This window comes from Myodes glareolus, chromosome 4 (assembly GCF_982192425.1).
Source record: "Myodes glareolus chromosome 4, mMyoGla1.1, whole genome shotgun sequence".
Classification (NCBI taxonomy): domain Eukaryota; kingdom Metazoa; phylum Chordata; class Mammalia; order Rodentia; family Cricetidae; genus Myodes; species Myodes glareolus.
The window spans coordinates 86,135,805-86,161,613 of NC_142029.1; the positions used below are offsets into that span (position 1 = coordinate 86,135,805).

Genomic DNA, 25,809 nt, shown 5'->3' on the forward strand with positions numbered 1-25,809 from the left:
GGTAAATCTCTGCTCCTTTCTCTGAGATAAACTTAGAAGCCAGTGCCCTGCAAGTACCTTTTATGGCAGAAGAAGAAGTCTTGCAACTAGATCACATTTGGGACCTTCCCTTCCAGATGGGTACAAGGATGAAAGTATGGCATGTCTTGGTTTGTTGATGCATGGCCCTCACAGATAAGGAGGACTGGGTGTCCACAATTCCCTCACAGCTGACATGGTAAAGTACAACCTCAGTTCAGCCCGCTTTAACATAACAGGTTATTAACAGCCTGCACTCACTCTCACCTTGGTTTATTGATATAAGATCTTAGACTAGGAAATTTACCATTTGTGACTTATCCCGGAAAGATAACAGGAAAAGCTACTGACCACCTAAACAACTCTAGGGAAGGTAAGTATTTTCACAGAGGCACCATGGGAACACATGCTGTCACTTGGTCCCAGGCAGCAGGAAATATGAGGCCCCAGATTTTATACTATATAACCATAGATTTTCCTTTGTTCTAACCCGTTAGGTTGAAAGATGCAATTCTTAGATCTGAGAGGTCCCCTTTAGCTAGCTAACCTTTGGTGAAAATGCTCATGTGGACCAGGCTCCAAAAATCTCTGAGTGCAGTTTATGCCAGTTGCCATGGATACCCAAATGTGGGTCCCAGGTGCCACAGCTTTGGCAAGCCAAGAGTGTGCATGTTGCTGCATTTATCCCCACTTTACATTTATTGGTCACAAATTTCTAGTCTAATTAATCACACTCAGGATTGCAGTATAGCACATGACCTCCCTGTTCTCCTTCTTAGAATTTGAAGCCCTTAAATTGACTTTTTCACTTCTTAGATTTTCCCGTGCTGTTTAAAGCAAAGCCTCTGTTGATCCATGAATTAACCTGACAGTGTTCCTTTGTGCAGCTCTTATTTATTTTATGACACTGAGAAATGCAAGCCGTTAACCTTGCTATTCCCAGACAAATGCTGATTCAAATTGTCTGTCTGTGTGTACACACACACACACACACACACACACACACACCACAATATTTATATATTTGAGTATATATATACATACATATATATATATTAGAAACATTGTAGGGCCACAGAAGAATAAAAATGCCTATTTAAAGGCATATGTAGTGAAAGAATCATTTGTTCTTAGATATCCTCAGTTCCACTGTTTGCTGTTGCATCCCCTGTGAATCCTAACATGGCCTTATGGCTGAACCCCAAGGTTCTCATTATTTTTTCCTAGTACAGAAAGTTTTTCCATTCAGTATCTATGCCATTTGACATATAAAATAAAGGTGATGACACTCCTTCCTTTGTTTATTTCTTTGATGTATGTACATTCTGTGTGACATTCCTGATGTCACCAAAGATTTTGCTTCCTGTAAGTATTGTTCAAATTAAGGTAACACATATGAAATTACCGAATTACTTAGTAATAAAATGAAGCCTGAGACTGATGAGGCAATTTGGACTTGGAACATATTATCTTTTATAAGGAAGGAAGGACAAGAAAAATTCATCACACGCTCAAAGGAGGCCTTAAATTTGCACTGAGAATCCATTACATGACATAGTATGATCAACATATATAAGATAATAAAACACATAGCTGTGATCTGGTTTTGAAGGAGCACTGTCCTCCACAGCCTCATGTGTCTGAACACAGCTGGAGGTAACACAAGGAAAAGTTTGCAACCTTTAGAAGATGGAGTTTTCCTGATGGAAGTGTACTCTAGAAGACTAGACATTAAAGCACCGAGTCCCAGTTCTGTTTGCTCTCTGCTTCCTGAGTACAGATGCAGTGTGAGCAGTCTGCCTCCTGGACCTCTGACCACTGCCAGGTCTTCTCTGCCTGGGTGACATGATAGCCTGAATCACAATCCAGAATAAACCCCATCTACCTCCGATTGTGTCTTGTTTGGCTTTTGGTCATAGAATCTCCCCATTATTCTATGTAGACCAGGGAGTTCATGTAATTTCTTTTTCTAACTCGTAAGCCTCTCAGGTAGGAGGAGACACCCAATTTCTTTTGCATTCTGTTCTACCCATCTGAGTAGGAATGCCAGTACCTACCGAACACCCCATCCTCACAGTCAAAGGTCCTCCTGCTCAGGAGACTGAGCTTGACCTCATTATGATCCGGCTCCTCTTGGTCTGGAAGAAAGTTGGTAGAGAGAGTGGCTCACATACACATGTTGTTGTATATATTATGTGAAATCGTAACACTTCCTATGAGAACAACCTCATTTTTGCTTTGATTCTTAGCATTCAATTAGAAACTCATAGACATTTAAATGCTATTTCAAAAAGGATTTTGTGTTGCTATATTAATGAGCTATGTAAAGTCACACTTTATCATATGTTAAAAAGGAGAGTTAGACATCATCCCTGTTAAATGTGTTGTGCAGCATCATACAATGATGCTGTGTATGACTTTCAACATTGCATTTTAAATACCTTCTCCAAGAATTCTCCCATTAATTTCAAAGTACCTTTGACCCTTGCCCTGATGACCTTGGGAGATCTATACCACAGCTCCACATGAGTTCCCACAGAGGTGAAGCATCATATTAGCCCACAAGTAGTATTCTAGGGTTATTATTCCACTATCCTAGGTTGGATAGATTACACAGCCTCCAAACTCCTTGGATACATTTTTCTAGACTCCTAATATGAACAGCAGACCTCCTCATTACTGAAAAGTTTAGGGCATGGTTCAGGGATGACCTAGTGCCCACAGAATATAGATATCCCACATGCTGAGCATCAACACTCCAATCAGCATTGGTTCTGTCTATGGGCTGTCCCAATTGTTATAGTGATGAAAACCTGACATCCCAGCGTCATTATCTCCTCCCTACAATAATGGACTGTGGTAGCTGGGATTCCCCCTCATCACATGGAATTCAGTGTGCATCTGAAAGTCAGTTATTTACACAGAACATTAACCTTTCATGTAGAGTCATAGATCATGATTTTACAGCTGAAAAATGAGCAGAGATTAACCGTTTAGGACCTCCGAATCATGGTCCAAATTTATGATGCTAAACATGGCCATGTTACATGAGCATCATGAAACTTGGTCCATTTATTGCTGGGTCTGTTTGATGACAACCAGGCAATGTGCATCACAAGAAAGAACAAATAACTGTGCTTTTCCTTACCAGCACAATGAACATCAAGCATGTGATATTAATGTCCAGGAGTTTCAGCTATTGTCAGATGGTCTTGCCATTGGCCTCACAGTTTAGCATTTTTCAAAGAATCACTACTTCCTTGATTCCTTGATTTCATTTCTCAAGCCAATGATCTTCTATGATATATATATTCTATGATATATATTCTATGATATATTCTATCATATATTCTATGATATATATATATATATATATATATATATATATATATATATATATATAACCTTCCCCGACTCAAGTTCTGTGTTCTCTCTGCTTCCTGAATATGTATGCAATATGACCACATTCGCTCTGTTCACTGCCATGTCCTTTCTGTCTGGATGACACCATAGCCTTGTATCACCATCCAGAATAAACCCCATCTACCTCAGATTGTGTCTTGTTCCGTTTTTGGTCATAGATTCTCTCCATTATTCTATATTGACCAGGGAGTTCATGTAATTACTTTCCCACTTCATCTGCCTCTCATAGAAGGAGACACCCAACTCCTCCTTAATTCTGTTCCACCCATCTAAGTAGGAATGCCAGTACCTACCGATCACCCCTTCCTCACTCTTGATCAGCAGACTGAGATTGTCCTCATCATGCTCCTGCTCCACTTGGTCTGAAAGAAAATTGGTGGAGAGAGTGGCTCACACACATGTTGCTGTCTACAGCATGTGACATCACATTCCATCCAATGAAAACAACCCCATTTTCCCTCTGCTTTCTAGTATTCAAAGAGAGGTTAAATAAATATTCAAATGCTTTTGAAAAGCCTTGGGCATTGTTTTATTGATGAACTAGGTAAAGTCAGTCTTCCATCCAGTAAGGTGTAGGGTTAGACATCATCCATTTTACATGTGTGATTAAGAATCCTCTAGAACTACTGTGAATGTGTTAAGCGGTCACTCCATTTTGTGGGTACCTTCTTTCATGAAGCTGCATTGCTGCTCTTTTTCAGGAGGATGTTGTGTTACGGTGAAGACACGCTGCCTCAGGGAGTGTTTGTTGGTTAATTGTAGCCTTTTCATGATGGCTGACACTGGCCGCCATCACAGGGAAAAAAAGTTAAGAGCTGAATATTTTGAAGAAATCCATGAAAACCCATAACTGCTCTGTGTTTGAGCATTGACATCATTACTTTCTTGAAGTACAATCATCTGTTCCCATTGATACTCTTGGACGACCTCTGAGACCTGTGTACACTTCACCTATCCACTCCATGGTAAGTGTAGGGAAGCGTCAGTGTGTATGGGTGGTCAGTAGACAGGGTAGAGTACTGTGAGTGTGGGTGTGGGCATGGTACCAGGTACCCACATGCAAATAGCTTTAAAAGACACTTGAACAGAGGTAAATTTGTGCAATTCCTCATACTCCATTCTTTCAAAGCTGACATTTCTCTTGAGGACTCATTTTTAACTCCAGTGAGCCTACAATACAACAACAATAACAAAAAACATCAACAACGAAAACCCAATGACTGTAAAGCCGTAAAGAAAAGCACAAGTCTACAGAAGAGCTGTGTGTAGTCTCCTAAGTGCCAGAGAATCAGCTAGACCTCAGGGCTAGAACCAGAGACGGTGTTCGCACAGCCTTTGGGCAGCACACAGTGCTCTTCATCTTTTTCCCAATCACGATGTTTCCAGTTTCAGGGAAGCGCATAATATCACCTCCAAGGAGGAGGCAGGAAAGGCGCCATCTACACCTGCTACTTCTCACCTCTTCCTCTTTCAGTCACCTTCATTTCATTGCTACCTAACCACTTCATTAAATTAAATATTGCAGTTCCTATTTTTCCATCTATAAAACAAGAGAGGCCACTTCCTGCCATGCCCACGGTGTGATGGATCCAGGGGAGTTCTACCTTCATGCTCTCGGCTGTCTCTCAGTGGACGTGTGCAATGGAAAGACAAGCACATGGGGAGGAGAACACACAGTGACTCAGGCTCCGAGCCATTCTAACTTGGTTGTCACACAATGTTTGAGACAAAGACACTTCCCTTCAGTTGACCAACTTTACACAAACTCCTATAACATCAAGTTCTAGGACAAGAGGCTTGGTGCTCTGATCATTTAATGGACTTTGTGTCCTCACACCCCTTTCTGATGACAGTCACCTCAGAATCTCATGAACCTGGCTTGGGCCCAGCTGGGAGAATGGAAGAATGCTGTGTTAGTCTGTGTGTGCACCTTTCAGGCTGTGGCCTTCCTCACCAAAGTCCAGTTTCTAGACAAAAGTCACCTCCACCCTATACAGGCCATCCAGGCAAAAGACAGTGTTAACTCCCCTTGACCAAAATCCTCCTTTCCAATGCCTCAAAGCAAAAACTGCTTGAAACACCAGGTAGTTGAGAAATGATGTCATGAGGTCATACACCAGTCAGTTCTGACTGTGTGTATACAGTGAGTGGATGGAGATCTCTGTGTCTGCTTCCTTTGCTCACACTCGTCAGTCAACACGGAATCTGACTCTGTGCTGGGAAGTATTTATAGGCATAGAGTCTAGCATGTCTTTGAAAAAGAATGGTCAAGGAGCCTTGAGTGATAACTTGGTATTGGAGTTCTTAGTAGATAGAAGGCCATAGCAGAGTGTGTGGTCCTGTGTGTGTATAATAAAGACCTTCTTATTGATGATGTATGATACCAGTTATTACTAGAATTAGCCGTGTTTAAACGGAACCCAATTATGACACACATCCACTTTGTCTTTGAGTATAGACTTTTCTGATTGTATGTTTCACTGTGACCAGATTCAGGTGGACTCTTTTCTGGGTTTCATCACGGTGGTTGCTGTTTCCACACATCATCTCATGTCACTGGCTTGACATGAGACTGGAGTTGACCTTGAGCCTCTGACCTGCAGAGTGCCACAATAACCCAGTTTACACAGAACAGAGGAACAAACTCAGGATCTCATGAGAGATAGGCTGTGCAATTTTCTTCCAGCACACCTGGGCTTTCTTAGCCACTCACAGCTGTGGAGACATGCAGACAGGTGCATGGACCCTGCACCAGGTGTCTGGTGTGCATGGCAGGAATCGCAGTGTTTTTATTCTCTGCAGGTTGTCCTTTTTCTGGGTTTTCTTGGGAGGTAGACCTCTTCCCTAGTGACTCATGTCCTGGTGAGGCATTAGGTAGAGGGTGACACCTCATATTTGGAAACCCATTTGCTCCAGCCCTCCATAGCTTGCCTGACTGATTCCAGGCACAACCTGGCGTCTTGCTTGGTTCCTAAGTTGAGAGGGTAAGCTGAGAAATCTCCCATATATGACTGGTCGAAGTTGCAACAATGTAATGTAGGCAAAGTGTGAATTCTGACTTTGTGGTGAAGATTGGGCGATAGACTGGGAGGTAATAGGGGAAACCCACTTGCAGACATCTCCAGAGAAGGAAATTTTGGAGGTAAATGCAGGGATTAGTGGGGCGTGAACTTGATTTGTTATTGGGTACCAGTTGCTGTTTTGTTATTTAGGCTACACTGGCTGTCTCCATTGACAGTCAGCTACTAAAAGAAAAAAAAATAGTGGTGAGCAGGCAAAGGACAACCGGCATTTACAACATTCTCCTCTAAGAAAACTGTGCCCTAAGGAAGTTATGCCAGAATACATACAGGATCTTCTCTTTCGGGACTGGATCTGCAATGTAGAGAAAATAGTCTTAGGCCAACATCACTTTGAATTATAGTTACACACATTTTTTTCCACTAATGATTATTTAAAAGGCGTATTTTTCTGTATGTTATACGTATAAACATTTTGCCTATGAAGGTGCAATTGCAGCATATTGTGTGCAGTGTCTGTGATTAGAAGATGATGACGCAATCCCCTACAACTGGAGTTACAGATATTTGTGAGCCACCACACCAGTCCTAGAAACTGACCCAGGTCCTCTGCATGTCCAGTCAGTTCTGTTAACACCTAGGCCTTCTCCAGCCCGTTCTGAGGATTTTGGCAATGGTGAACCAATTTGTAAGACTATTTAAACTGAGATTCCTTGTTTGTCTGTTGTGTGATGTTGTTCCTAAATGTGTACCATGTGGTTACATACCATGTGGTGACAAAAAGTACAGTTCCCACATCTACCTGGTCTTCCAGATCCTGCAACTCTGCAACTTTGGCTGTCCCACGGGATTTCCCAAACTACCTTGAAAAGTGTCTCTGAAACAGTGCTCTTCTGACAGGAGTTCCTCCTAAGTGGTTCTTCCATGTCCCAATTTTCTACTCTAAGCTCTCTTTAAAGGGCTAATGACCACAATGATCCCTAAGGGTCCTAGAAGTCACTGACTATCTTGGCATTTAGGAAACATATTACTTGGAAGTTCCCCAGAAGATTGCTGTACCCCATTGTGGAGGGCTGTCATGGCCACAGCATTGGACCCTGGCTGCTTTACTCCTGAATGATGCAGTAGATGCTAGTTGGGGCAGTTATCCAATGGTTTGAGAAGTTGGACTTCAAGCTGGTGGGGATGAAAATGACCCAGGCACCAGAGAGCATCCTTGGTGAGCACCACTAGGACCTGAGGAGGAAGCAGTTCTTTCCAGTCCTGACCAGCTACATGAGCTCTTGGTCTATGGTGTCCACGGTTTGGAAAGGGTACAATGTGGTCCCTGTTTTAAGTAAGAGCCATTCTAGGACACACTCACTAAACTGGTGTACACCTCATGTCTACCACTGGAGGCACTATTGTTCACATCATCTGCAAGATTTTCATCCATGTAAGTGAATGTTGCAGTGGGCCCAGGAGATACCGCTGTGGTTTAGAGGGGCAGACTGTTGATCAGGACAGAGAGCTGTCACCCACAGCAGCTGCTATCCAGTCTGCAGTTTTCTTTTCTACTCCTATTTTTTTTAAATCTCATTTAATTGTTTGGATAGGAAGGTGGTATACATCCCCTCCACTTCCCTTCCTTCTTCTACTCGCCACTTCCACCATCCCATCGCCCTCCATACTCCATTCTTCAGTTGAGTGGTATCCAAGTTGTTTTCAGTTTCTGGGTATTATGAATAATGCTGCTAATAACATAGTTGAGCAAGTGTCCTTGTGGTGTGAGTGTCCATCCTTCTGCATTTGGCCAAGAGTGGTATTGCTGGGTCTTGAGGTAGACTGAGTCCCAATTTTCTATAAACTGCCAAACTGATTACCAAGCAGGTTGTACAAGTTTGCAGTACCACCAGCAATAGGGGAGTGTTTCCCCTAACTCCACATCCTCTGCAGCATAGGCTGCAGCATGGTGTTTGAATTGCCGTCTGTACTTCACCACTCAAGACCAACCTGAGCTCAAGTCCACCAGCTTCCCATCTCCCATACCATGCCCTGTTCATCTTTATCCCAACTCCACCCCAGGGCATTTGGGATCCACCTTCATGTGCTGTTTTGTATCCTAAGCTAGTGCATTATTGATCATATCCTTCTGTACCAAATTACCAGACTACCTTGGTGGCACTGTGAGAGTTGACCATGCCTGCCCCATATTACAGAATTTAAAAGCTTCTTTTAAGAAGAAAAAAAAACCCGAATTCCCTTGAGAGCCAAGGATATTTTACACATCAAAAATTCAAAGTCACTGTTAATTTACCAGTCAACTCTTGAGTGAAAAATCACAGAAGGTTAGTCAAAATAGAAACCCTTGATTCAGGAGAAAAAAATGACTAACATAGAGTGTGGAGCTGACACTGGTCCTTTATATGAGAAGGTATCTATGTGCTGATATGACTCCATCTCTTCCACATCCCAAGTGAACACTCCATTATCCATAGTGTACATGTCCAGTTGGATTCAAGCAAAAAATCCAATGAACAGGAAAGAGTCAAAAGTGCCACCTTTCTGTCTAGAAAAGCCAAAGTCCACCTTACCTTGACCATGAATGGAGCTTCCCAATATTCAACCTTCGAGGTCTGCACAGCTTGCCCAGGGAGCACTGGGAAGACACAAAATAACATTAGTGACAGCCCAGTGGGCCCTAACTGAGTTGTATGGCTGGCATAACGGTTTTGCTGTGTGAGCAGCTAAGGTTGGTGTGCTGTTGACCATCCTCATTGCCAGGGAAGGGAAAGCAGGTGAAGAGCTGAAGACGGACGAGAAATGGAATTTTTTGCCTCTCAAATGATGAGAATCTTAAGCCAAATGAAGCAATCTGTCTATGATTGGGTAAGCGGTGAAAGAAATGTTGTGATAAACTGACTGATTTCCATCCCTTCTGCTAGTCATATTGCAATCAGGAAATATGACACTGCTTTCTCCATCGCAGCCAAACATATTTGAAGCAGGACTGATTAGCAAACAAGATCCTCTATCTACCTTAGTTATATATATGATTTTATCTTGAAATTTAACTTCCTCTTCATCATCAGCATCCCCATCATCATCCTGTATAGATCTGTGTACAGGGCCACTCTTCATGGACCAGCTCTCTGCACTTCAGATAACACCTTTATGGACTTGATTCTGTCCTACACTCTCTCCATGAATTCCAGGAATCCAACTCAGTTGCAGGTATCAACCTGCTAAGAAAGCTCATTTATGCACTGAGTCCTCTCTTGCTCCCTGAGCGTATGGACTTTACGAAAATGATTCATTCATTTTATATATGGGTCTGAGTGCTTTTGCCTGCTAGTATGCATGTGCAACACATACATGCCTGGTCCCTGAGGCTTATTTGATCTCCTGGTACTGGAGTTAAGATCATGGTGAGGGTTCACATGAATCTCGGACACCAACACGTGTCCTGTGCAAAAGCAGCAATTGTTCTTTTCTTTCTATTCAAATGACTCCAGCTCAAGCTTGTAAGATTTGAACCTTTATAATATACATATTGCTTCAAAGAAGGATTGACACTGATCTGATTTTTCTTTAAAATGAAATAACATGGTAGGTAGATGAGTGAAAGATACTGATATCATTACATTTTCTAAACCTCTCCCTCCACATATCATCTCTATCTGCTTCTGATTTAGTAGACCAATCCTGGATAAGTACACACCAACTGACAGGGCAAAGAGGCCTCATTCTTTGGTGTTTTAGTGAACTGTGTCTACACCACCACTTTCTGGGTGACAAGAGCCTTTAGCACCTACTGTGCAGGCTGACCTAGGCTGACTGAGAGAAGGTGGAGACTGCCAGCTCTTAGCGTGCACCTTCCCTGATAGCTCCTCCATCATTAATGCCAGTTTCTCATCTACAGACCCTCTCATCCTCAGGATGACCTGAGACTCATTACACGTCTATGTGTCCCTTCTTGAGTGGTAAGATTGCAGGTCTATGGGACAACAGCCCATTGATGCAATGCCAGGGAACAAACTAACCTTCTGCAAAGTAAGCTGGTGTTCCACAAGGTGACTGAAAATCTGCCAATCCATGTGGGCTTCGTCTTTCACAGTTATGAGAGACTTCAGATGAAAATATATATATGCCACCTTGGGTTTGGGGTCACTGTGGCAGTCATGGCAGTGTTGGGGTTCTCTGTATGTTGCATTTGCTTTGGATTTCTGCTGGGAAGAAGTGGCTCTTTCATGGTGAGTCTCATGTCTTCATAGGGTGAAAAGTGGAAGTTACAGGTAAAGCTTCACTTTTAACCCACATGGTAACATATTTTCCTCTTGCACCCTATAGCTAGCCACTTGGTGGTTAGCTTCAGTATCCTGGTTGGCTCTTCTATGGTGGGGAATGCTGAGAAATAAGTCTATCATATGTGCCTGTGGTGAGGCTTAGGCTAATATAGGTCAAGTGAGAACTCTAATTTCTCCTTTCAGAATTGACATTGGAAGTTGAATTGTGTAATTGCATTATCCACACGCATATACATGTTTCCTGACATACAAATTACAAACAAAGGTGAATGTGGAGACAATAGACACAAGTCCTCGGCTTGTTACGGGGGTGTTTGTTGTTATTTCAGACTGAACTAGATTGCTCATGGCCAGCAGGTGGACAGAATCTAGCAGAGCCAGAGAAAAGAGGCAATCAGTGTGCACACAATTCTTGCATACAACGTGTGCTATTCATTCCAGAGTACTTACGGGGGCTGCTCTTCTGAGGCTGCACCTGCAATTTATAGAAAACACTCTTAGGACAAGGTCAAGCTGAGGCTGTGGGCACATGGTTTGCTCTGCTTTGACTTAGCACTATAGCAGACAGGAGGGGAAGTGTGGTGGAGACCAGATGCAGTCTGCTGTGCTGTGCTGATACACAACACCCAGGCTGGGGATTGTGTGAAGAAAACAAGTCGTTTTCGGTTTTGCACATTCAGCCCAGGAGACAGGCCTGTCTCTTTGGCCTCTACCAATGGTTCCCTGAAGGTACAGAGAAACATGGCAAAGAATGTTTTTTTTCAATATACACTCTTACTTTAATTTGATCTGATTCCATTACATTCATGCTACTTTCAAATCATTCCTCTGAATTAATAACTGTATCTGTATGTATCAGGTGCCTAACTAATTCCCTTCAGTCTTACTAATATAATCAAATTTAAGAGTCTGATTCTATAAAACTACTATTTTCATACTTCTGAACTTAGAATGTAACACGACACTAATGTGAACAGGAAGCCTATCCATAGGAATTAAACTTAACTTGGGTGTCTAGTGAGCGTGTCACTGTATGTATTTCAGGTGCAGATAGGAATGAGATTTGGTATAAATCTAGCTTTCCTTATGAGGCTTCTAATATGAGAACTGAGCTGTACAAAACTTCACAAATGCTAGTTTTATATACCGCACCCGTTCACGTGTCCATCTGAGGTGTGTACAGTGACACAGTTGCATAGCTTTCCCGTGTCAGCATGGGAGTCGCGTGAGCATGAGTCAGGGTGTCTGATAAATTCAAACTAGAAATCCCAAGTTGAACTTAACACTACTGGATAAGTTGGCCTCATCATTAAGTTCTCAAATATAGATTTTTTTTATCACTGAAAAGCTAAGTAGGGTCCTTTCATTAAACCTGGAATTACAACAGAAGGGACATTAGTAAATTCTTTTTAAGAAGCAACATTTACCCTGATACAAAAACCACACAAATATGCAACAAAAAAGAGAATTACGGGCCAATCTTCCTCATGAACATTGATAGAAAAATACTCAATAAAATACTGGCAAACTGAATTCATAAACACATAAGAAAAAAATTATCCACCAAGTAGGCTTCATCTCACAGATATAGAGTTGATTCAACATATGAAAATCTGCCAATGTAATCCATCATATAAACAAAGTTAAAAAACCCACATGATCATCTCATTAGATGCTGAAAAAGTCTACGACAAATTCTAACACCTCTTTATGATAAAGATCTTGGAGAGATCAGGGATACAGAAACATAACTAAACATAATAAGAGCAATATATAGCAAGCCAACAACCAACATCAAATTAAATGAAGAAAAACTCAAATCAATTCTACTAAAATCAGAAAACAGACAATGTTGTCCACTCTTCCCATTCTGTTCGATATAGTTCTTGAGGTCCTAGCTACAGCAATAAAACAACAAGAGGAGATCAATGGGATACAAATCAGAAAACAAGAAGTCAAACTCTCACTATTTGCTGATGATATGATAGTTTACATAAACTACCCCAAAAATTCTACCAAGGAACTTCTACAACTCATAAACACTTTCAGCAATGTAGCAGGATACAAGATTATCTCAAAAATATTAGTAGCCTTCCTGTACACAGATGGACTGAGAAGAAATCAAAGAAACATCAACCTTCACAATGGCCACAAATAGCATAAAATATCTCAGAGTAACTCTAACCAAACAAGTTCAAGACTTCTATGATGAGAACCTTAAATTTTGAAGAAAGAAATTGAAGAAGACACCAGAAAGTGAAAAGATCTTCCACGCTCTTGGGTAGGTAGACTTAACCTAGTAAAAACGGCAATCTTACCAAAAGCAATCTACAGATTCAATGCAATGTCCATCAAAATCCCAGCAAAATTCTTCACAGATCTTGAAAGGACAATACTCAACTTTATATGGAAAAGCCAAAAACCCAGGATAGCCAAAACAATCCTGTACAATAAAGGGCCTTCTGGAGACATCACAATCCCTTACTTCAAACTCTACTCAGAGCTACAGTACTGAAAACAGTCTGGTATTGGCATAAAAACAGACAGGAGGGCCAATGGAACCAAATCAAAGACCTGGATATTAATCCTCACACTTTTGAACACCTGATTTTTGACAAAGAAGTCAAAACTGTGCAATGGGAAAAGGAAAGTATCTTCAAAAACATGGTGCTGGCATAACTGGATGTGGACATGTAGAAGAATGCAAATAGATCCATATCTATCATCCTGCACAAAACTCAAATCCAAATAGATCAAAGGCCTCAACATAAATCCAGTTATAATAACCTGGTAGAAAAGAAAGTGGCTTCCCCCCCTTTTTATTTTCTTTCCTTTTGCTGTGTTTTTTTTATTTTGCTGTTTTTTTTTATTAAAAATTTCCACCTTCTCCCCTCCTCCCATTTCCCTCCCTCTCCTCCTCTCCCCCTCCCCGTCTCCAGTCCAAAGAGCAGTCAGGGTTCCCTGCCCTGTGGGAAGTCCTCAGCTCTAGGAAGGTGAACATCCAAACAGACCAGGCTCCCACAAAGCCAGTCCATGCAATAGAATCAAAACCCAGTGCCATTGTCCTTGGCTTCTCAGTCAGCCCTCATTGTCAGCCACATTCAGAGTGTCCAGTTTGATCACATGCTCCATCAGTTCCAGTCCAGTTGACCTTGGTGAGCTCCCATTAGATCTGTCACATCGTCTCAGTGGGTGGGCACACCCATTGCAGTCCTGACTTCCTTGCTCATGTTCTCCCTCCTTCTGCTCCTCATTTGGACCTTGGGAGCTCAGAAGAACTTGACATATAGTTGTGATAATTAATTTTTATATGTCACTTTGGCTAGTAAATAGTGTCCAGTGGATAGTCAAATATTAATGCAGGTGCTTGGATAATGCTGTGCAGATGTAATGAATGTCTGCAATAATTTTTTATTGTTTTATTTATTTGCTTCTGTGATGCTGGGAATTGAACCCAGTGACTTTATATATGCTAGGCCAGTGCTCTGACATATCCCTAGCTTGAGAGATTTTGAAAACTGATAAAGCCTTTATCACATTAAAGAAAATATTTTTATTGAAAGAAAAGAAAGTGGCACACATTGGCACAGGAGACAACTTCCTGAACATCACACCAGTAGCACAGATACCAAAATCAACAATAAATGGCACCTCCTGAAACTGAAAGCTTTTGTAAGGCAAAGACCACTGTCAATATGACATAAAGGCAGCTGACAGAATGGGAAAATATCCTTACCAACCTCACATCTGACAGAGGACTGATTTCCAAAATTTGTAAAGAACTCAAACTAGACATTAAAATACCAAATAATCCAATTAAAAATGGGATACAGATCTAAACAGAGAATTCTCAGCATAAAATTCTCAAATGGCCAAAAGATACTTAAAGAATTGTTCAGCCTCCTTAGCCATCAGGGAAATGCAAATCAAAATGCTCTGAGATTCCATCTTATACCAATCAGAATGGCTAAGATAAAAAACACTGATGACAGCTTCTGATGGAGAGGATGTACAGTAAGGGGAACATGCCTCCACTGCTTGTGTGAGTGCAAACTGGAAATTGATATGGTGTTTTCTTAAAAATAGGGAATCATCAGAGGTTAAGAATACTGGAAAAAATCGGGAATCAATCTACCTCAAGATGCAGCTATACCAATTTTGAGCATATACCCAAAGGATGTACATACATACCACAAGGACACTTAACTCAACTGTGTTCATTGCAGCATTATTTGTAATAGCCAGAACCTGGAAACAACCTAGATGCCCCTCAATTGCTGAATGGATAAGGAAAATGTGGTACCTTTACACAATAGAGTACTAGTGAGCGGTAAAAAAATAATGACCTTATGAAATTTGCAGGCAAATGGATGGAACTAGAAAAAAATCATTCTGAGGGAGGTAACCCAGTCCCAGAAAGACACACATGGTATGTACTCACTCTAGGTGGTTATTAGGAGTAAAGTATAGGATAACCAATCTACATTCTGCAGCCCTAGAGAGTCTAGATAACAAGGAGGGCCCAAATAAGAATTCGTGGATTTCCCTGGGAAGGGAAGTTGAAAAGGTCTCCTGGCTAAACTGGAAGGGTGGGGGTTGGGAGGGCTGGGAACTGAGGAAGCAGGTTCGGCCGGCTGGGTGTGGGAGGCCGACTGGAGGCAGGATGGAGAAGGAGAGTAACAAAAGAAACTACTCGATGTCAGGAAATTTTGGGGTTAGGGAGAAACCTGGTGCCAGGGAAAACCCTAGAAACCCACAAATAGGACTTTAACTAAAACTTTCAGCAGTGGTGGAGAGGGTGCTTGAATTGGCCATCTACTGTAAGCAGATTGATGACTTCCCTTGACATCAGAGATACTCTACCCAGTAATTTATGGAAGCAGAGACAGAGATCCACAGATGAACACTGTGCTGAGCTGAGAATCTTGCAGAAGAAAGGGATGAGGGATTGCATGCACAAAGGGGATCCAGGATTGGAGAACCCACAGAAACAGCTGACCGGAGCTTGTGGGAGCTCATGGACACTAGACCCTTTTGGGGGGCCGATGACACTTTCACAGGAGTTGCTTATCAGGCATCCTGTATATCAGACATTTACGTTACAATCCACAATAGTATCAAAATTACAGTTATGAAGTAGAAACAATTTTGTGGTTGGTGGTCAACACAACACAAGGAACTGTTTTAAAGGGTCATGGCATTAGGAATGTTGAGAACCACTGGACTAAGATCAAGTTGACTTCTCTTTCCATGTGTCTCTGGTTCCCTTTTAAATTATGGCAATGGTAACAGAAAGGGAAGAGTGCTCAAGTCAAGACTCCATGTTAGTCTGTTGTGTGATACTGCAACCAAACATTCAAGGCTGCATGCTACTTGAAGAAAATAAGTATTCTTTACAGTTTTGTTGATTCAACCTACATCATGCAGTTCGATCTCTTTGGCCTGCACTAAGTGTTTCCCCAAAGCATGGCAGAGGAACTTTATATGATCCTGCTCTGGTGAGATGAATCCCTAAGAGATGCTTCCTTGTCCTAATTATCTACTCTAACCTTCTTGCTTTAAAGATTTCACTAGCTTAGTGTTCTTCTGATGGGCATAGGAACCTTCCACCACATCAGCATCTGGGGAACATATTCCATCTGTCTTGACAACTAAAATGTCCCCAGAAGAAAGAGGAAAGGACACAGAACAAATTAAAAAAGGGGTTTTGTTAATCTATGATGTACCTGCCAACTCTGGAATGAAAACGACACAACTATCAGAAGAAAAGGGCCCTAACGCGCACTGTAATCTGACTCTAGCGTTTGCACACCGTCCTCAATAAAGGATGGACTTTACGTCCCCTCCCATAGGAAAGTCTGTAATTCCTATAATGTACGTGGTCAGTTTATTTTACTCAAATGCCATATCCACTAAGACACTAAGACATAAACGAATCATTAAAGTAACCCTTTGATCTTAGAAAAAGCAAGTGTCATCGTACCTTAACTAATGATGATCTTGTCTCCTCTTCTTGAGCGGTCGTCATTTGCTCTTCTTTAGGAAACACTAGGAGAACACAATTAACTCTTGACTCTTGGTATTGCTTATTAAATACTAAGGTTTTCTGGCTTGATATGGACAATGGTCTGTAGATTTAGTGTGTATGGCTAGCCTTAAGGGGTGTAGCTGATTAGCAAGCTGGTTGTGTTGCTGTATTGAAGACAAATGAAGAAAAGAACTTTTCTCCTTTCCATATCGTGGTAATCAATGTAAAGTAACATGAAACAATCCATCTTGACTTTCTAAATACTGGGATAGATGTTAGGTTGTTAGGTAGAAAGGACAGATTTCTGACACTTACCCAGACTATTCTGAGGTCAGGAAAACTGACTCTACTGTGTAGATAGCTGTCAGACCCATTTTAACCACCACACGTAGATATATGCATAGATTATAATCATTATTAAGCATTAGGAGGTTTTATAAAATTATATTTATTTATTGTTCTCTCTGTGTATGTGTGTACATGATGTATACATGTGTATACATGATGCATGTGTGAAGTGCTCGTGTTATGGCACATGTATGGAGGTCAAAGGACAATTTTGAAGGTTTTCTCCTAATATTTTAGATTTATGTGTATGAGTGTTTTGTCTGCACAAATTTATGTGCACTACATGTATGCCAGTGCCCAGAGAAGCCAGAAGAAAGCATCAGATGGTGTGGGAGAATTATCTGTATTCTGTCAATCATATTTTAATAAAACGCTGATTGGCCAGGCAGGCAGTATAGGCGGGAAAGCCAGACAGGAAGTAGGGGTGGAGCAAAGAGACTGGGAGAATTCTGGGAAGCAGAGAGGTTCCTCTGCCACTCCTGCACAGATCACTGAAGAAGCAACATGTAAGCTGCCCCCGCTGGAAAAGGTACTGAGCCATTATGGCTAACATAGATGAGAATAATGGGTTAATATATGTTTTAAGAGTTAACAAGAAGCCTGACCTAATGAGCCAATCAGTTTATAACCTTATGGAGTCTTGTGTGTGATTTTCTTTGTTGCTTGCCGGCTGTTGGGGTACTAGGAGGGACAGAAACCCCAACAAGCCGGCCCCACGTGTTACATATGGCGCCCAACGTGGGGCCAACTGTATCCACATAAAGCCTGAGACAGCTTGGGAAATAATTCCAGAACAAAATAACAGCATTATGCATGGTTTCTTGGTAGCAGCAATTTCTCGGGTCTGCTCTGCTTGCTAGAGGCAAGCAAATGCTCTCATCTAAGAGAGGCTTCCTGACTCAGCTTTAGCTGCAAAACCTTGCAGCTCTTTTAAGAGGTCCTGCCACGAAGCACTTAAACGGTGTTGATGAAAAGCTGAATGCATGCTTTTCGGTTTTCAGCCATAGCTGGAAAAAAGCTGTGCTGTTTTAAAATGCCGTCTTTCTGGGCCGTCCTGCCAGGGCAAACTCTGACTCTTTCAGGCAGGCAGTCCGACTGAGAATGGTCTATGAGCAAAATGCTGCAGCTTGCTTGCTAGCAAGGACCTTGAAACGCCATAGAGTTGTGGCAACAAAAATGGCTACAGCCAATACCTCCACAGAGGCTGGAAAGCTAAGGATCTAGCCGTCAAAGCCACGGCTTTCTGTATTGTTTTGTAAATTAAAGGCTCATGTGGTCAGAAAAAGAGAGATATACAATAAAGAGAGATTCAAAGATGAAAAAAACCTCTAAATGGTTTATAATGTGTTAAAAATAAATGCAGGATAAAAATTAAAGTTCTTAAAATAAAAAGAGAGGAGTTGGATGTGGTGTTACACTCCTTTAATCCCAATGCCTGGGAGGAAGAGGTACCTTGACCTCTGAGACTTTAAGGGGCAGAGGTAGTTGACCTCTGTGACTTCAGGGTGTGGTAGCACACACCTTTAATCCCAATGCCTGGGAGGCAGAGACAGACAGATCTCTGAGTTCAAGGTGTGGTAGCAAACACCTTTAATCCCAGCACTGGGGAGGCAGAGACAGAGGATCTCTGAGTTCAAGGACAGTCTGGTCTACAGAGTTATTCCAGGACAAAGATATACAGAGAGCCTGTCTCAAAAAGTAAAAGTAAAAATAAAAGAAATAGAAGTAAAATAAAGCTGCATAAAGATGGAAAATACACAGAGAATCTTGATACTGTGTGTTATGCTCTCTTTTAATTGTTTGAATGCTGAGGAAGGAGCAACAGTCACCAAAAGACATTTGTTTATAAATGCTGCTGAACTAACCCAAGATAGACATTTTGAAAATACCTTGGCTTCAAAACTGAAGTCAAAAGGTATGTTACTTTGGAGAAGAGATTCTGCTTTTGTTTCCACAAAAAATGAGAGGCTATGGATTTATTCAGAGTTAAGAAAAATCATCTTTGACCAAGGGAGGCCACCTGAGAAATCGACAGGAACAGATGGCCCAGATGACAGAGTTCTACATCCAGAACTGATTCAAGACTGCTGCCTGAGATGATCAAGACTCCCAGGATACTTCAGTCAGGACTTGACTATAACTCTAAATTTTCTTTAGGTCCCCTTAAGACTATCAGCGCCCCCAACCAGCAGGAAGTAGCCTGAAATACTACGCCCACATTCCCAACAAATGGATTATGGGTATTTTTCCTTTGTTTAAAAAAAAAAAGAGAGGGAAATGGTGTGGGAGAATTATCTGTATTCTGTCAATCATATTTTAATAAAACGCTGATTGGCCAGGCAGGCAGTATAGGCGGGAAAGCCAGACAGGAAGTAGGGGTGGAGCAAAGAGACTGGGAGAATTCTGGGAAGCAGAGAGGTTCCTCTGCCACTCCTGCACAGATCACTGAAGAAGCAACATGTAAGCTGCCCCCGCTGGAAAAGGTACTGAGCCATTATGGCTAACATAGATGAGAATAATGGGTTAATATATGTTTTAAGAGTTAACAAGAAGCCTGACCTAATGAGCCAATCAGTTTATAACCTTATGGAGTCTTGTGTGTGATTTTCTTTGTTGCTTGCCGGCTGTTGGGGTACTAGGAGGGACAGAAACCCCAACAAGCCGGCCCCACGTGTTACAATCAGATCTCTTGGAACTGAAGTTAGAGATAATCGAGAAGTACCATGGGGATACTCGGAATTGAACCCAGGTCCTGTGCAAGAGCAGTAAATGCTCTCAGCTGCTGAGCCATCTCTAGAGACCCAATTTTTGAAGGTTTTTCTTCCCCCTCCTGTGTACGATGTGCATTCTGAGAATAAAACTCAGACCAGCAGCTTTGGGAGGCAAGCACATTTACCTCTTGAGCTATTTTGCTGGCTCTGGCATAAAGGCTTTACTCTTCATAATGTACATTCGGTCTAGGGAAACAAATGTCTGCTATAAGATGCAATAATTCATCCTTCATCCTTGATGGACCTATTCATCCTTCAACATAAATAATAGCGTATTTAAGAGTAGAAGAACTGACACTCTTACATTTTTAAAGTCACCTCTACACACAACATACTTCTCATTCTTTCTTCCATTCCCTATGTCATCATTTGTATTCATTGTATGAAGTGACCGCCCGGGTTCATCTCTGCTTCTTAAGTATCAATGCAATGTGAAGATCTGCCCCTATACTTGCTTCTACAACTTCCATGAGTCCTGTCATGTATTCGCCATACTTGTGGAATTATCCCCTTGAATTAAAATATAGAGTAAACCCTTCCTCCTCTAAACAGCCTCCCGTCAGGCCTTTGGTGGCAGCCATGAGGAAAGTGACACACACAGTGACTCAAGGTGGAGTCTCTCCACTGCTTTTGCCTAGCTGGAGGTAGAATAAACTGACTCATTCTTTCCCACTGCCTCTTAAGCAGCTATGTAACATGATTGTTCCTGGACTCTTCCTTAGGATCAGACTAGGAATGCCGTCCTCATCTACCCATTAACACTCCCTTGATTTACAGGTCTCTTACACTTGCCCTGCACCATCTTGTCACTGTTTAGTCTGCTCAGACCATTGCTGTCTGGATGAAAGCCAGAATAGAGTGGCTCTTATGTGTACATCTCTGTGCTACCTGCATGCATATCTGCAGCACTTGCATTCCTGGTAACCGTGGAAGCCAGAAGAGAGTGTCAGATCTCCTGGAGCTGCTGATACAGATGGTCATGAGCAACAATGTGGGTTCTGGGAATTGAATCCACATCCTCTGCAAGAGTAGCCAGTGCTCTAGACCACTGAGCCATTTATTCAGACCCTTTAAATTCATTTTAAAATACCTTTTTAAATGCTGTATGTAGTTCTCATGAGGTAGTTAAATTAACATTCACCCATAAATACTGCTTCATTCCCTTTACATATGAAATGCAGGTATAATCTATAACTATAGCTGACGACAAACTTCTAAATTTCCACAGTACATCAGAAGTACTTCAGTTTATTTTGATGTACTTCAAGTACAGCATGGTGTCGCATCATTTTTTCTTAAAATTTAATCTTCTCACTGCAGCTGAAAATGGAATGCATTCACAACAAAAAGAGTTAGGCTGAGGAAAATGAGTTAACTCTTCTATCTTTAAATAGTTCACCTCATTATTTTCTTCCAAGTGCACTCATTTGATTAAGAATGGGATTTCCAGAAGATAATGGATGGATATACACTTAAAATATGTGCTACATGGCCAGTGTAGGTAGATGGCAGTTTAAATTAATGAGGTATAGTACTGATATAACAGTAGAGTTAATGAGTGCGGGGGGGGGGGGTAATACCTGATGGTCATCCTCTCAGTACTAAAGCATTTCACAACTTTTTGCTAGAACTCGCATTTGCAGAAGTCACCTGATGATGACAAACACGCTGTGTGACTTCCCGTGCACAGTCTCCCATCCTCAGGTTGGTGGTCTGACTAACAGCAGATTAACTTCCCCTCATTTCTGCCTCTGTCTCTGTCTCTGTCTCTCTCTCGCTCTCTCTCTCTCACACACACACAGTCTATATTTATCATTGCATATAGTAATTTAAACTTAAAGGTATGCACATTATCAAAAATAAATTGATTTACTAGCATGGACTCATCCTTTGATATACAGTAAGAGATTACTGAATAGTGGAAGGAATTGGACTTCACATAAAGAATCCATGGCACATTTTGTTCTCTTTTGACCTTCTTTTGCTGTGTGTACATTGTGTGAGTGGGTGTTCAATTTCCAACCAATGAACCCTCAGAGATGGGTGAGAATGGGAATCTGGACCTTTATGGCCACTGTAGTTATTTAACCCAACTCTATATTAGACAGGCCAGAAAATCCGACGTACTGTGCTATTGTGGGTTTTATGTGCCTCTGTCACAGGCTGTGTTCTTAAACAGTCTCCGCCTTCTGCTATCTCTAATGGACATCCCAATCTTCTATGGTGATTAAAGACCCCACAACTGAATGATGATCCAGGTCAAGAGTCTATAATGCCAGCATCAGGGCCACAATCTGGATTTCCTCCTTGACTCTTCCACAGAAGTTCAGAGGAGTTTGGACACTTTCATCACTATCTGTTGTTGCTCTCACCCCTGGAATGTGAACAACAGCAGACAAGGACATATGTCTGTGCTGCTGGTGTGCGATTTAAAGAACATAGAGCATGGGGCTGGAGAGATGGCTCAGTGGCTAAGAGTGGCCAAGAGTGGCTAAGAGTGGCTAAGAGTGGCCTGCTCTTCTAAAAGGTCCTGAGCTCAATTCTCAGCAACTGCATGGTGGTTCACAACTATCTATAAAGAGATCTGATACCCTCTTCTGGCCTGCAGACACACATGGAGACAGAATACTGAAAATACTGTATATATAATAAAGAAATATTTTTTTTTTAAAAAAAAGAACATATAGCATGAAGTGTAAATGCTCGAGAAGGTTGCTTATGGGGAGAATGTACTGTCAAAGTTCTCCTAGCACAGTCTGAGTCAGACTCAAGATAATCTTGGATTCCAAATTCCCAAGCCATTGTTCTTCTATGACATATGCCTGCTTGGAATGAAAGCAGACGTTTTCATTTTATCCAGACTCAGTTTAGCAGTCATGTCTGAGTGTGTACTCAGTGTCCACTCCTAGAGTAAGGTCAATATTGCTCTCTTCAGTATTCTAGTTGTCTCACGGTGATGGTCAGTGGACTGTTTCAGTGAGATAAAGTCCAGAATACTGGGTGATCAATATTCTTTAGTAAGATCTCTAGTATTGAAAGCACTAGCACGCCCACTACCTTACATTGTTAATGTCTCACAAGTATGAGGGCCTCTACATTTAGCTACCGGCCATAGATACAGAAAGCCTATAGTTCAACTCTCAGGAGAACTAAGCCACATAACACATGGAAACATGCTTAGCCATTAACATCTTTTCAATGCTACAAGTTTATATGCAGACGAACACAGTTATTTCTGTGAAGAGTTTGCATTGGCCCTTATAATGTACACATGCACACCATTTACTCACTGCTGAATATAAGTCAGTATTAAATACACATGTTCTTAGTCATCAGTCTCTGGAACTGGTCCCAATTATCTATTTTTGCGCATTGCAACTGTGACTTCTCATTGAAATAGCAATTCCATCCTTGAAAATGCTTACCTATAGAAGAAAGGGAGACAGAAAATTACCTATAACTGGGATTTCTAGTGATATACATAAGACATAGAATATGTTTTCAGTTCAGCTACATACAGGAAGTACAAACCCCTGTGAACTTTCAAGTGGAAAACACATGCTCATAATTCCATGGATTTAATACATCTTTCCAGAAGAAGAGATACTGTGTTAAAAATAAGGATATAGATACATAAATTGTGCAAAATATCTCAGAACATTAACATTTTGGATTCCCTCCAGTTTTCTGAGATTAATTTAATTTCAATAATATAATCTAAATTGTAACATGCATTAGCTGTGTGCCTCCAGTACGCAGGAGGTAGAGATAGTGAGATCTCTGTGAATTTGAGGTTAGTCTGGTCTACATAGTGAGTTCCAGGACAGTCAGGGCTACTTAGTGAGATCCTGTTTAATTTTTTATGGAAGAACTTGATGAATCAAATAAATAAGTTATAGAATAAAACTATAAAACAAAATCAAAATTGTATATATTGCAGGGGAAAATTATTTGAACAAAATATGTTGAGAAATAAAGGTCAGTTTGGTTCAAAGGGGAGTATTACCATACCTCTGCAAGACCATCTAGTCCCCATTGTTTAATCTCTCTATTGAATCAATATACGCAATTCTCTACTCTGTGTGTATGCTGAGACGTCTCAGGATACACTGAAACTGAGAACTGAAGTATGACTATTATATATAATCACATAGTCATGGCAACACTATGTCACAGAACTTTCAGAGTGAATTCCACAATCCATACTGTGACATCCAGCATCTGCTAGGTCACTGAGCTCCATTTGTAAGAGAGCTTTGCCATATCAGCCTATGACTCAAGTATGGTCTATCAGACCTATGGTGGAAGGAGAGAACCAGTTCCCCCAAATTATCCTCTAACCTCTATCCATGTACCATAGCATGCTTGTGCCACGCTAGTATACACACCAAGCATGCACACAAGAGTGATTTTTAAAAGAATAGGTTAACTGAGAGTTTGCCTGAGCTAATGGGAGCTCACCAACTCCAGCTGGACTGGGAGTAAACGAGCATGGGATCAAACGAGTCCCTCTGAATGTGGTTGACAATTGGGGCAGACTGAGGGGCCACTGACAGTGGCATTGGGATTTGTCTCTACTGCATGTACTGGCTTTTTGGGATCCTATTCTCTTTGGATGTATACCTTGTACAGCCTAGATGTAGTAGGGAGGGCCTTGGACTTGTCACATGGTAGGGTGCCTTGTCCTCTCTTTGGATTGTAGGCAGGAAGGGTGGGAGGGTGTGTGGAGGGAGTGGGAGAAGGGGAGGGAGTGGGAATTTGGATAGGTATTTTTTAAAGTAATAAAATAATAATAAAAATAAATTTAAAATAAAATAGGTTATTATAAGTGATTGTTATGTACAGAATTCTCTCCTTAAGAATATACCTATCCAATTACATATTTTGCTTCATCTGTTGATGTTGCTCTAAAGTTTCTTGAATACATCTTGGCTTCACTGAAGAAACTTTCACTGTGTGCTACCATTTGTGAGCTACTATTCACTGAGAAAATAACAGGAAAAGTGGTTGTCTCAGTCCATTGTCCTTGAGCATAAGCATAATTTTACTACCCAATATAAAACTTGAAATAACCTTCAACATGAAGCTCCACCTATAAAGTTTCATCAAATTACTGCCTAGACATGAGTTGAAAACAAGGACAGCACTAATAGAAACGCCAAAGAGGACAGGAGAAAGCCCACACATCCTAAAATCTTCACAAAGAACTATGAAAAACTAAGGAATTCTGATGGGAGAAATAATCTTCCCCTGGGAAGAGTACACCAATTGGATATCCAGTACCAAGTGGTCAGCCCTGAAAACATAAATGCAATTAAAATTATACAGACTATATTTATGCAGGCTATATTTAAGAATATATTATATACATGTACCTACATGCATATAATAAAATTAATGAAAAAAGGCTGTGATTTTGAAAAAGAATAAGGAGGGATAAATGGAAGGGTTTGGAGAGAGGAATGGGAAGGGAGACATGGTGTAATTATAATCTCAAAAAATCTTTAAAAAAATCAACTTCAGAAGGCAAAGAAGAAAAACACTCCCTTATTTACTTTATGCAGCTACTATGACTACCACACTGAAAATAGTGCAGTGAGTTACAAAATAATGGCAGTGCCATTCAGCTAAAGGAGACAGATGAGACTGGAACGGGGGAGTCTTGCATAAGTCATTGTCTCATCCCAGGAAGGCTTATTTGGAAGTACAGCATCTTATATACTATTTCCAAGGGGACAGTTCTATGAAGTCAGCAGAAATTATAACACAATGGGATGAATTTAGCAAGAAGCTAATCAAACAATGTTGCATAAATGGAACACAGGAGTTCTCAAGAACATTACAAGTTGACACACAACAGCCTGGGATAGGTAACCACAGCATTGTAAGGTAGAAAGTCTGTTCTCAGGATCAGA

At 41.2% G+C, this 25,809-nt stretch overlaps 1 protein-coding gene across 1 annotated transcript; it reads right to left on the reverse strand.

Moving 5' to 3' along the window:
• Positions 1-3,734: 3,734 nt before the first annotated feature.
• On the reverse strand, positions 3,735-23,997 carry LOC148122350 (uncharacterized). The gene is made up of 6 exons (XM_087905069.1): positions 23,906-23,997; positions 16,731-16,795; positions 11,198-11,222; positions 9,035-9,099; positions 4,107-6,816; positions 3,735-3,803 (listed from the first exon to the last, which is right to left on the reverse strand). The coding sequence occupies exons 1-5, from the start codon at positions 23,928-23,930 to the stop codon at positions 6,655-6,657; spliced, it is 342 nt and encodes a 113-aa protein (XP_087761195.1). The 5' UTR covers positions 23,931-23,997; the 3' UTR covers positions 3,735-3,803; positions 4,107-6,654.
• Positions 23,998-25,809: the final 1,812 nt, after the last annotated feature.